The 13,896-nt window shown below is 41.7% G+C and overlaps 1 protein-coding gene across 3 annotated transcripts in view; it reads left to right on the top strand.

Moving 5' to 3' along the window:
• The first annotated feature begins 274 nt into the window (after window positions 1-274).
• pitpnm3 (PITPNM family member 3) overlaps window positions 275-13,896 on the top strand; it is a 122,329-nt gene continuing 108,707 nt past the window's right edge. For 2 of the 3 annotated variants that reach the window (XM_049577170.1, XM_049577167.1), the window contains exons 1-2: window positions 275-701; window positions 833-1,049. In XM_049577170.1, the coding sequence (XP_049433127.1) occupies window positions 1,025-1,049 (25 nt within the window). In that variant the 5' untranslated portion in view covers window positions 275-701; window positions 833-1,024. The remainder of the gene's footprint in view (window positions 702-832; window positions 1,050-13,896) is intronic. The other variant, XM_049577168.1, reaches the window with a different exon arrangement.

Below are 13,896 nucleotides of genomic sequence, written 5' to 3'. Positions count from 1 at the left end.
CAGAATGCAGAAAATTATTACTACTTAATGTGTCCCCTCCAATGTTGGAACGAAACCGTCGCCTTTGGAAATACACAATGGCTTAAAAGCTTTATGTGACTCTCAATGATGTTCTGTGTTATTCCTGTAATATTCCTGCGCAGATGGGATGTACTGTCCTTCTGCTTGTCATCTTCACACCCCATCTTCTTTTAATTGGCTTAGTACACATAACAGCCACACCCTTGGGAGAAGATACAGCATGGGCTACTTGTGCCACATTCCAATGACTTTTACTCACTTTATATTTAATCTTCTGTAATATTTCTCTGCATGACTCATACTGCTGTGATAGATCCGATGGATTTAGGCTAAATAAATGAGTCGTGCCGATGACAACAGCTTCCACATTAAAGCTTTTGCTGTGGTTTTGATGCATGAAGTCAGCGGAGGAGCTATTTTTTTGCTTTTCTTCATGGGATACTTCTTCTTGGGCATTTTGGAAACTCGCATAACGGTGACGGAGGAGAGGACGGACGCCCTTCAGCAGCCGCAGCCGCGGACGTGCGCGCACCGCTGGAGGCAGTCGAGCTGCAGACCAAGTCTTGTTCGGAGGATCTCTGGCTGATGTTAGCGGCGGAGAGGAGAGAGGGCAGAGAGAGAGAGAGCTGGGTGGGCATGACATGTGAGCCAAGTCTGCACAGACACAACAAACACCCAAAGTATGTATGCGTCATGGGCGGGTCGGTGCTCTGAGGGGACCTGACACAGGTGAATGAGAACACAGCTGCAGATTTTTTATTTCATGTTTTTTTTTTTTTTGCCCCCCCCCTCCCTCTCTCTCTACACACAGTGAGAGACCGACAAGGCAGCTGTAGCTTCCCGTGCCTGCTTCAGTCTGGCAGGCGTCAAGGTGCAGCAGGCTGGAGAGGGACGGTGGAAGAGCCGCTGTTTAATTAACTATCCGACGACACGTTGCCGCGCAGAATAACGTGACGGCTTTACCGAGTGACCGCAGACACGGAGACACACGGGAGAGGACACTATGTCAAAGGAGACGAGAGGCAAAGGTAAGGGGACAGCACAGGCATGGTCTCGTGCTAACAGGTAGACATCCGCGTCTCGTGCTGGCTGCTGGATGTTGGCGCGCACAGCCGCCTGCTGCTGCATGGATGGAGGTGATCTGTAGGAATGTGCGACGGTCTCAAACGGACCACTGCATGTCAAAGAGACCTGTGCAGCCCGGTGTGTCCTTATATTTGTCTGTGATTCAGTCTGTCTGGTGTGACCTGTCAGATAGTGTGACGCTGCAGGGGTCAAATAGCCTAAATAGAAAAATCAAATGTGGAGAGGTGACCTGTTAGTGACCTGCAGACAGACCTGTGGTCACCTGTTTCTGCTTCCAACTACTGTATGTGTGACGCTCTAAATATTGGGGTGATACTATTTTTGGCAACAGCAATTAAAATTCAGGATGTGAGCATGCATTTAAAAAAAGAATTTACAACTCACAGAATCTGATGCAGGATACTGTACTCTATTCTTTATTCCAGATAGCCTGGACAAGGTTAAACCAGTAGAAGTTATAGAAAAGAATAATACCTGGGAGTTCAGAGTGTTGCTAATAATAGCAGGCTGTTTTCCATGGCTCATTTGATTGTTAAATTGGATATGAGGTATGTGGGGCAGTCTGTGTTGACAGGATGGCATCAGCACGCCTCGGGGGTAGTGACATTTCTGTAGCATAAAAGGTTTATTGTTGCACATTGGAGAGATTATTTTGCCGCTCGAAAATGGCACCTGTTTGCGTTGTGGCATTTTTAAAAAAAAAAAAAAAAAAAATTGGCCAAAAAATGAAGTGCTTTCCTTTCTTTGGCTGGACAGTGGATGGTGTTTTTTTTTCATATTGTTTGCATGGGTGGATTATGAGACATTTGGCCCCTGGGCACAGAAATGAAAGGGCCCCACCTCCTCTCCTGCATAGGAGCAAGACACACAGACTTTGCAGTGGTATTGTGGCTCTTTGTAGTCATTGTGCATCTTTTTCGTGTGTCTTTGGGGTAATTTTGTGTTTACTTGAGGCTGTTTTGTGTCTTTTTGCAGTTGTGTGGGTTCCTTTGCATCTCTTTGTGGTCATTTTTAATCTCTTCCTGGTCAGTACGTGTTCATTTGAGTGACATTCTGCAAGTGAAGGCCAAGGAGCCCCCCGACACTTTGGGGCCCCTGTGCCCAGCAGGCTAGCTCAGTAATCCATCCACAATTGTTTGGATTGCACATTATCTTTTCTATGCACCAGCATCATGGCAGTTTTCACAGTTTCTACAGCCTATGAGACTGCTGAAAGCCCTGTTTCTTTATTTTTATTGCCTTTATATTTATTTTTATACTTTTTTTTACTGATGGACCTAAATTCTCACAGGCTCCAGTGTCAAGTTAATGTAAAATCCAATAATCATGCTAGGGGCAGCAGGGTGGCATTGTGACCGGTGAGGCGCTTCTTCAGCCAGAGGTCCAGGGTTTATTTCCTTGTGTTGTCATGCATCTCTGCCCTGCTGAAGAGCCTCTGAGCAAGTCGGTGAATCTCTTCAAGCTTGTGGCTTGCTGTTCAGTAGGCTATGTGGCGTTTCTGCTCTGACCTTTTCTGCGAGGCGAGAGCAGAAAGAGAATTTCCCTGCAGGGATCAATAAAATATCAGATCATTATAGTCTCAGTAGTGGCATAACGTGTCACAATAGAGAGGGGATTTTATTCAGTGTGGTTTGGGCTTTAATTGCAGCCTGAGATTTAAAGTAACATCTTCACTGGGTACGAGGTTGCAGTGACATACAAAGTGGAAAGTCTCTGAAATAACAGGAATAAGATATTTCACTGAAGACAACAAGCTGATTTGAATTAAGTGCCACGCTGAAATCAGGAGCTGCTTTAACCTAATACATCTCCACTGAAGTTCCTTATATTTACACAGATCTTCTAGTTCTCACACGTCATTGCAGCTATTTTATGCTGCTTTCATTGAGTGAATTATTCCAACCAAAGACAACATGTTTTTATACCTGCACCATTGAAATCAAGTTGCAATAATCTAGGTTTCTGCATTATTGTACATATTTTACAGGAGCATGTGAAAAAGTTGTGGGAAGAACTTTGTGGTTTCAGAGGGAGCTGTGTTAGATCTGCTAAATTGCCTTGAGTGATGTCACTTGAGTCAGCTTTGGTCAGGGCTGAAGATATGGAGTTAGGAGGAGGTGAGCTTACCAGACCTCTGAAGCCCACTCCTCATCTCTTGTTGTCGCTAGCAACTCAAGGCTACATAACCACTACGAGCATAACACGCAAATTTCTGACTGGACTGTTGGTGCTTTTATTGCATTGTGGGTAATGTAGGCACCAGGTTTGGACAAGGAAGAAGAATGTGTGTTTTATAAATTTTGATATCTCTGATTCTGCTGTATTGATTTTGATCTTTTTTTTTTTTTAAACGCAAGTGCAACACTTTTCTTTCTAAGAAACATTTGCAATGATTTGAACAAAGACTGGCAGCACAGCAGATTCAGTATGAGTCATAAGCCTATAAAAGGGTTAATAAAAGGCCCAGCTCGGATACAAACATAGTCATGGCTAGATGGTTGCCCTAGATTTGTGAAACTTGCAAGCTGCTTGGAAATAGTCTTGTCTCGCAGTTTTATGATGTGACAACGCTGTGGTTGAGGTCTGGTTAGATTTAGGCACAAACAACACTAGACATCTAGACACAACCTACAAATATGAAAGGGAATAAATACAAACATAAGACTCTGAAGATCATTTTCATTCACAAACTGAGGTGCATGTGTTTGGATCACAGCTTATAAAGAGTTTGTTTGCATGTTCATTTTTTGTGTACTATTTTTTGGTACATAATTATGTTGGCTGCAGCCTCCAAGGTCACGAAGAGTTTGTTCAACTCTAGAGATCAAGCAAATAGTACACTATTTTTAGAAGACAATCTCACAAGACAAATTAGATTCTTTAAATGCATGGAAAAGTTTATTTTTTCTCACCAGCTGCAGCTGGATGTCTTCTCCACTTAATCTTAATTATATTGCATGAGGCCTCACCGTAAAATTCACTCGCTAATGGAAACTACACTGCGAGGCCTCACATTATTTCACCCGGCTCTATAAAATCATGTGAACCCTGTGATGCTCCAGCAGGCTGGTGACAGATTGAAAGCAATGTGCACTGTGTGGGTTTACTGGTAGTGCATTTATCTCTCAAGCATGCGGTGTATCTGTTTTCATTAAATATTGCTTGACCTCAGTTCACGGTATGACTTGTAAAGTGGAGCAGTTCTCATGGAAACATTGTTCTTCAAAGTCTAGCTAATGTGGACAGGGCAGACTTTTTTAATTTCATGACTTTCACTTACAAACGCAGATCTTATCTTTGTCATTTTCAATTACAAGAGGGCTGCAAGGGATTTTACACTTCTTAATTCTAATTTAAATTTTCTCTCTTGGCTCACTTGAGAGTTAAATCCACACTGTTATCAAGGTTAGGGGCAGTAAAATAAAAGGCAAAGATAATACAGGCGTGCTGTAAAGTATGGCAACCAACATTTATGGACTATTTAGGCTTTACAGTTTGCAGTGCCTTTTCACAGCTTCTGCAGAAACAAAGGCATTGTGCCCAGATTCATTGACTGCCTATTAAAACAGAAAAGAGCAGCAGTTTTAATCATCCAAATACTGAAAGATAATAGACTAATAATGACTTAGGAATTATGAGGGCTGTGCTGAGTAAAGCTTCAGTCCTCAAAATAAAGCAGGTGTGACTCAAACGTTGGCAATTGTTTTAGTCATGTTAGCGGCATGGCTGCAGGGATGGCAGTGTTGGTCAGTCCTTTGGTTGGTCCACCAATTATTGGATGATTGCCATGTACAGACATTCATGGTCCCCAGATGATGAATCCTAATAACTTTCTTGAGCCCCTAATTATCATCTACCACTAGGTCAATACTTTAATTTATACTGTGAAATCTCTCAATGGACCAGTATGAGGTCAAGAATGAAGATGTATCTTAAAGGGAGAGGTCATCCAAAAATCAATTATAGTTATATTTCTGCTTATCTGTAGTGGCATTTATCAATCTAGATTGTTTTGGTGTGAGTCGGAGATATCAACTGTAGAGATGTCTGCCTTCTCTCCAATATAATGGAACTAGATTGGACTCAGCTTGTGGTGCTTAAAGCTCCAAAAAACACATTTGCAAAACTGAACAGCAAAGGCTCTTATCAGAAATCATGACGTCGTTACTCAAGATAATGCACAGACGTTGTGAGCAGTTTCATGTAGGAACTATTTTCTTTCTACCCAGCTACACCTGCCAACTGTGTCACTGTGCGGAAGGAAGAGTGCATCTACTCATGGATTAGAGGCTCATGCTTGTGACAGCGCAAGATGTTAACATTGGTTGTGTCCTCCTCAGCTGAACAGTAACATTAGCGGGCTCAGTGATGCCAGGTGAGCTTGCCATAGATGCAGGCTTCTCTCTGCGCAGCGATACACTCTGCAACTCACACCAGAACAATTGATATTGATATTGATATTGAGATTGATAAATAGCGCTACAGGAAAGAGGAAAGAATGTATTTTTGATTTTGGGGGTGAACTGTCCCTTTAATCACTGTGGTGTGCCCCTGACTTTCACTCTTGCGTCATCACGAGGTTGATATTTGTGGAATGAAGTGTCTTGACAGATGGACTGCCATTAAATTCGGTGCACACAGTCATGTCCCCCTTATGATGAATTGTCATCACTTAGGTGATCCCTCAGCGTTTCATCTAGTGCCAGTATCTGGACAGTATCTTAAATTGTTTTGACACTGTGAACATCTCAGTCTTTTCATTGGCACTGAGCAGGTGGTGCCCACGATTTAACCTGCTGGTACGGGAGTTCTAACCATAGTCTCTTTAGTTACACAGCTGTTTCTCTCTCCTTCAGGCTCCTTTCACCACACTGCATGACCTGTGGCTTGAAGCCAAACAGGTCTTGTGCTGCCAAATGTCTTTAAGAACTTTTGCTTTCCTAATGACCCACAGTCATCCTCATCATCCTCAGTTCAGTTCGATCCAGCTTTTTCGTCCCACTGGCGGAAATGAGGCTTGCAGCCACGATAAGCCAAACAGTCCACAACCACATAACATAACAATAGCAACACATGACAATACAAATCAGACAGTACAGGATCTCATTAAAAGACAGCACTCACTCTCAGAGTCTAACTATTACTATGTCCTCCCTCAGACTCCATGAACCATTCGAGTACTCAGTGTGAGGTATAACAGCTCTGAGCATTTTGTACTCCCCGTATTTGATGAAATTGGATCAGTCTGGACTAAGGGGTGTTTTTTTCATTTGCTGTCCAAATAAAATAAATGGGTAGCCTACCTGCTGCTTTGCTGAGATTCAGCGTCAAGCTAAAAATAGAGCTGAAGGATGCTGATGAACAGCCTCTCTCCTTTTCTCTCTGCTGCCGTCTCTTTGTAAAGGTGAACAGTGAAACTATTTGGCAGTTTTCGTATGTTGAATCTGATGTTTTGCTTCTTACAATACACTACTGGCACTTCACAAATAGTTTCATTTGATGTTGTCAATGATTGCCCAAACCTAGTTCCTATCACATAGTTTGAGACATGATTAATACTTTACATACTTTATTATACCTGGACGGTTGGTGTGTGTTGGGTCGTCATCCTGGCAAATGGTCCCCAGACAGCCTGCTCAACAAGCAGCACCACAGTGTTCTCTGAATTCTATAGAGGTGTGGGCTAATGCATTCAGCCCATGACCTCTGTTATTTTATTTGATCATACAAAACAGTACTAATTTAAATTTAATAGATACTTGTCATGGGGAAGCACACTGGGCCTGTGTCGGGGAGCAGCTCTTCACAGAGCACGCAGCAGCTGGCGCACTGCTATTTGAGGTCGGAGACAAGGCGATGGCAGGGGACCGTCTCACCTGGAGCAGGGCACCAGTCTTGTTGTTTGTCACGGTCAAATGTCTTGACGTCACACTGGTGTCTGAATACAGAGTGAAAGACACAAACAGCCTTTTCTATCTCGCAGTTAGTGAATCACTTTATATATCTGACTGTGAAGAAGCTCTCAGGCTCTAAATAGGCTTTTTAAATGTGCGCTTACTCGGCTCTTTAATGCTATTAGCAAAATCTTCTAGTGTGGAGTAAATGTTTAAAGTAGGTTTATGTCATTTTGTGTGTGGCTAATTTACATTGCTTGGTTGATTGGAAGCACCTGTCAGATAGCATTCAGTTAAATTGTCAACAATGCTAAAATATTTGGTGGTTTCAGCTTCAAAAGTGTGAACATTTGCCACATTTCTTTGCCTTATGTGATGGTAAACTAGAAATCTTTAGAGTGTGACAGAGGGATAAACCCACTGTACACCACCAACCTAGCTCCAAAATCAAAATAAGCAATTCGCTCTGGCAGACATCTTGGAATATTTACTCTACTTATGAGCTGGTGGAGGTGGATAATCAAAGCTTAAATAGTGAAAACAGCCCAATCTGTCCATAGTGTGTTTTTCCAGGCAAACACTAACTTCCATTTAATTTGATAAGTTGTATAGATCAACTGTTTGACACTTGCTTGACATGCTGTAGGTTCAGTGAACCAGTGGTGGAGCCAGATGTTGTAAACATTCAGGGCTCAACCCAAACCAAGGGGGTCTGGGGGCAAGCTTCCCAGGGGAGACTTTTTTTCCATGTATATGACCTATTTTTCAAGCCATGTTAGGTAATAGAAGACCTAAAATCTGCACATCATTTAGGAAAAACATGATAGTTACCAAAGAAAAAAAATCATCCCATAAAGCCTGCAGCCTCTTTTGTATGTAATTGTTCTCCAACTGTCTTCATCATTCTGAAACAACAACACAACAAATGTTGAGGATGACTAAGTTTCACTCTTGCCATCTAAAAGGAGGCAAAAATTGTCTGATGTTACAATTTTTAAGTTGCATTACATAATTAGGGTTGGCGTATACTCTAGAGTGAAGTTCACAGAATGAATATTTAGCTGACAAATCTGCTGGGGGCTGCTCAAACTGCAAATCAAGGATCCCAAAAAAATGCCAAGTAAATGTGGTCTTCAATACTCTAAACTGAATATTAGTCCAACAGAATAACATTTCTGCAACTATAATACATTTCTTTAGAGCAGTGATGCTCAGCTTACAACCTGCAGGCCAAATGTGCCCTGCAGTAGGGTGACAGGTGGCCCGCCGACCATTTTCCAATTCACAATGAAAATAAATTGATCCACACTGGGATTTTTTTGTGTTTTGTATGTTAATAAGGTGTTGGAGTGCCTCAGAAAACATCAAGATAGAGCTTGTTTAAGGAAAAAAGCGCCAGGGGAGGATCTCCCGAAACCCCGATAGGTGCAGGCTTAGCCCCTAATTTCGTCAATTCCTAGAAACTGGCCCCTGGACTCCTTTTATTTTGTAAAAGTGGCCCTTGGGTAAAGCAAGTTGTATATCCCTGTGGTAGTGAATAGTATAGATTTGGGGCTTTTGAGAAAACATTTGGGGCTTGAGTAGAGATGCACCAATCCAGCTTTTTCAGTTTCGGTACCGATCCCGATGCTGTGGCTTTGGGTGTCAGCCGATACCGATCCAATACCATGGTTGACCTAAAAAGCTATATACCTTTACATGTAGAACAGAAAAGACTAGAGGCATCAGACATTGATGACTACACAGTTCTTTCCTAAGATAAAATGAAACAGATTAATGCAATGATGAACTATTTATTTTTAAACAAAAATAAACAATTGTGCAACAGCAGCTGAAATAGTGTGAAATACCTCCACACAGCAGATTCTCTCCTTCGCTCCATGACGTATGACGTAGCTCGCGTCACAATAGATTTAAAGGGAAAGGATCGCCTCAGGTATAGGTTGCATTTTCCAATACCCTATCCATCTATTTTGATGATATCGGGGCCGATATTCGATCCAGATATCGGATCAGTGCATCCCTAGGCTTGAGCCCCAGAATCCACCTCCTGTTCCGCCCCTGGAGGAAACAGTATGTTTTTGTCAGAGTTATGTTATTGTTGCCTGATACTGCAGTACAGTGCAGGGACTACTTTGCTCTTTGGTGTTTTTAGGTGCTTGTGGCAAGGAGAAATTATTAATTTATTGGAAAACCATCCATTCTAGCTTTCAAGCCAACTTGTTTCTTCAAACTCAGAAGCTCATAGTGATATTTCAGTGATGTAGGGTTATATTTAGGATGCAGCTACAGCTAATATATAGTTTGTGATCTCGTCATCAGCATGCTGTAATGAAGTAATTGTCTTTTCACCTAGTGCGTATCCAATTAAAAACCATAAGAGCATGGAGTTAATAATGTAGCCCCTTTACATGAAGTCATCCTCAGGCTGGACAAACAGTCCTATATGTGGCCATTGTTGCATAGACACAAGTGCAGGCTTAGTAACGGTGCTTATCACCTTTAATGGCACAGCAGTCCATTAGCAGTAGATGCAAGCACTGATCTGCAGTGCAGATAAATAGCATCCAGGAGGAAACTGTCTGGAAGGTGAATCTGTGAACGATCCAACATTTTTGAGAAGAGATCAATCTTCCCAATGTCTCTCATTGGCTGTAAGGATTGATTTTGACTCTGTGCTGAAATGAGGTTTAATTCAATTACAGGACAGGCTATTAATAGCTATTTCCAGCTCACAGAGGACCGGGCAGACATTTCATTATTGTTTATCTTCTGGGAACCAAGGGAGGTTCACTGTGGCATGAAGAGACACAGAATCAAAGTCAGTCTATTTCATTTTCTCTTTGTGGATTTCTGTACATGTCTAGTCAGGTCCCTGTGATTTCCATCTGCACTGTTGCATGTTAAAAACGGGGAGGTAGAGGCACTTCTCATTTCCTCCTCTCTCCATGCGCAGGACAAAAACATTATTGGATTTCCTCTTGACGTGGTTGATATCACACTCTGATGTTGTGGTTTGTCCAGTATTCACTCAGAAGTGGTTTGCGTCATCATCCTCCACTTTCTCTCTGCGTGACAACAGCCGCTGCCATCGCTTATGACCTGGAAGCGCTTTTGGGCGCTGTTAGTTGCTTTGAGTTCCTTGAATATGAAATGCTGCTAATTACAAAATGAAGAGATTGGCACTCACTGAGTTTTCAGACCATCTGGGTTGGAAAGGAGAGAGGGCAATGAGAGATAAGGTTCCGGCAAGAAGAAATTCCTTTAGGATGGTAGCAACTGATCAAAGGCAGATTTCTCCTTTGGGGTTGTTCTCAAGGCTGAGGGCTTGCTCATTATCCTCAAAACCCAGAGCATCTTATGAGTACCTTTTTCAAGCTCATGTTTAAGTAATTTCACATTAAAAAATTAGAATTCTTTCATCTCGCATACATATTACAAGAATATTAATCTGATGGCAGGAGGACCAAGTTGGCAACAGTGAACTGTTTTTCTGGCTGAAATGAATCTGTTGCTCCGTAATTAGGCTTTCTTTACAGCCAACCCATTGCCCTTTATTCACACACTTTAACCTGTTAAGTCCAGTTTGTTGGAGAGGAAGAAAAACAGCAATGAGCTGGTGAGAAAACAGAATGCTGTCTCGCAGTTCTGCTCCCTAAACTTTGATGTTTAGCACTTGCATACAAGGCTACATTGTTACTAAACAAAGTCAGTATTAACTTTGGGATGCAAACACCAGTAGGTTGTCCACTGCCCACTCTGCTGCCCGCTCTGTAGGGGCTTCTTTAATAATTGTATATTATGCAGACTTAATCACTTTTTAAGCTATGTCATGTCACTTCCTCCTTGTAATTATTATGACGGTCACTAGAGGGCTACGCCTTACATTAAATCTAAGTATGGGTCGGAATAAGCTAGTTGCACGGTAGACCTATGTGGTCCTTTTTTTCAGTGCGAACAGGCTGGAAAACAACATGGACAAGATAAGAATTATAGCTTGGTGATTAGTGATTGATATAGATATATACTGTGTGTTCCAATACCCGTACCACCATACTACATAGTATGCCAGAAAAAGATTTAGTATGTCCCAATACATAGTATGTCAAATGCAGTGTGCCAAAAATACCAGGATGTTCTACTATAGTCCAATCTGATTTTGCAGTATGCAAGCCAGCATGCTTTTCTGGCTATTCTGACCCACAAGCCTCTGCATAGTGTATGCCACGTCACATCGACTGAGTCGCAAACAGATGATGGCTTGACAGCAGATTAACAGCTGTCAGAAGTTTCAATGCTGGATGACAGCGCTTTCAAGAAATATTGATTGTTTAAGTAAACAAAATAATCATACATATTAAAACAATAATACAGAAAAAACTATGACAATAACAAAGACAGAGAACTGCAGATGTAATTTCACTGTTGCAAATATAATATGTTAGCATCTACAATCTGTGCAGTTATAACTTTAAAGTTAAACTACACACATCGCAAAGTAACAACAGCAGAACTCTCTGGGTTGATCTCAGTCTCTGGAGAACTCGTGAGTGGAGTTTGTTTATCTCCAAGGTATCAGATAAAACAGCAAGAGGGTCTGAGCTTGGTGCCTAATGTTATGAGAACGTAGTATATACTGATTTAGTGCATACTGCATGCAACAGTACGTACTTTTTAAGGGCTGCTGCAGTACATACCAAAAGTAAGAAGAAAAAGCACCCACAGTATTTCATGGTATGCCAAACACATGGTACATATAGCATACTAAAAATGTGTTCTACTTCTCTGCATTACCACACAATATTGTAACATTATAACATTTTATTATCACAGTACCACAAAGTCGTCAAAGTTAAACAACAAAATATGCCCTCTGTGTTCTGTGATGTTGCTCTGCTAATGGCATGACATGTTCATCCACGTCTGTTAGTGCATTTTCATCCATTTTTTAGAGCACTTTCAATTTGTGTAGAAAGAAACTGGAGTGGAAATGCCAGAAATTTTAATATATTGCCAAAAAAAGTTTTATGCTTGGCTTCAGGTCTCCTCACACCAAACACGAATAATTCATGTGAGTAAATCACATGTCAATTTAAAAATTCAAGCCCGTCGATCTTCATGAGCCTAAACACAGTTTCAAACCTGATGGCATGAAAATTATAAATTGGGTTTGCTGTTGGAATGTTTGTTAATGTAGTTGCTGACAGGAAGTAAACAGGGACCAAAGCTGTGGTTCTGGCAACAGAAAAGCAAAGAAACAGCCTATCCAGAACTGAACCACAGTGTGGTTTTTTCCCACCCACACGTTTTTTAAAATCTGTGAATTTTGGATGTTGCTAAAAAGAAGCCAACATGTGATCAGTAGATTTTCTCAGTTGTAAATGGAAAATTTGGTCTATTGATAAAAGCAAACTGTGAGAAAATGCAAAGTAAAAACAGATTTGGCATCAGAAATGTGTGGAGTGTTGGGAAGATGCAACAGTTATTTGTTGAATGACCCAGTGTCACACTGTGCTTCAGTACATCTTTAAGGTAGTTGCTCTTGACTTTATTGTTTCCACTCCAGAGGATTTATAATCCGTTTTGTTTCAGGATTTACCACACTTACAACTATTTTTACGCCACTTGAGATACAAGAACAATTATAAAGAAAATGCTCATGCATACAGTACAGGCCAAAAGTTTGGACACACCTTCTCATTCAATGCGTTTTCTTTATTTTCATGACTATTTACATTGTAGATTCTCACTGAAGGCATCAAAACTATGAATGAACACATGTGGAGTTATGTACTTAACAAAAAGGTGAAATAACTGAAAACATGTTTTATATTCTAGTTTCTTCAAAATAGCCACCCTTTGCTCTGATTACTGCTTTGCACACTCTTGGCATTCTCTCCATGAGCTTCAAGAGGTAGTCACCTGAAATGGTTTCCACTTCACAGGTGTGCCTTATCAGGGTTAATTAGTGGAATTTCTTGCTTTATCAATGGGGTTGGGACCATCAGTTGTGTTGTGCAGCAGTCAGGTTAATACACAGCCGACAGCCCTATTGGACAACTGTTAAAATTCATATTATGGCAAGAACCAATCAGCTAACTAAAGAAAAACAAGTGGCCATCATTACTTTAAGAAATGAAGGTCAGTCAGTCCGGAAAATTGCAAAAACTTTAAATGTGTCCCCAAGTGGAGTCGCAAAAACCATCAAGCGCTACAACGAAACTGGCACACATGAGGACCGACCCAGGAAAGGAAGACCAAGAGTCACCTCTGCTTCTGAGGATAAGTTCATCCGAGTCACCAGCCTCAGAAATGGCAAGTTAACAGCAGCTCAGATCAGAGAGCAGATGAATGCCACACAGAGTTCTAGCAGCAGACCCATCTCTAGAACAACTGTTAAGAGGAGACTGCGCGAATCAGGCCTTCATGGTCAAATAGCTGCTAGGAAACCACTGCTAAGGAGAGGCAACAAGCAGAAGAGATTTGTTTGGGCCAAGAAACACAAGGAATGGACATTAGACCAGTGGAAATCTGTGCTTTGGTCTGATGAGTCCAAATTTGAGATCTTTGGTTCCAACCGCCGTGTCTTTGTGAGACGCAGAAAAGGTGAACGGATGGATTCCACATGCCTGGTTCCCACTGTGAAGCATGGAGGAGGAGGTGTGATGGTGTGTGGGTGTTTTGCTGGTGACACTGTTGGGGATTTATTCAAAATTGAAGGCACACTGAACCAGCATGGCTACCACAGCATCCTGCAGTGACATGCCATCCCATCCGGTTTGCGTTTAGTTGGACGATCATTTATTTTTCAACAGGACAATGACCCCAAACACACCTCCAGGCTGTGTAAGGGCTATTTGACCAAGAAGGAGAGTGATGGAGTGCTGCGACAGAT

This window comes from Epinephelus fuscoguttatus, linkage group LG5, assembly GCF_011397635.1.
Source record: "Epinephelus fuscoguttatus linkage group LG5, E.fuscoguttatus.final_Chr_v1".
Lineage (NCBI taxonomy): Eukaryota > Metazoa > Chordata > Actinopteri > Perciformes > Serranidae > Epinephelus > Epinephelus fuscoguttatus.
Note: the sequence above shows the minus strand (reverse complement) of the source record. Positions and strands in the feature narration are given on the sequence as shown.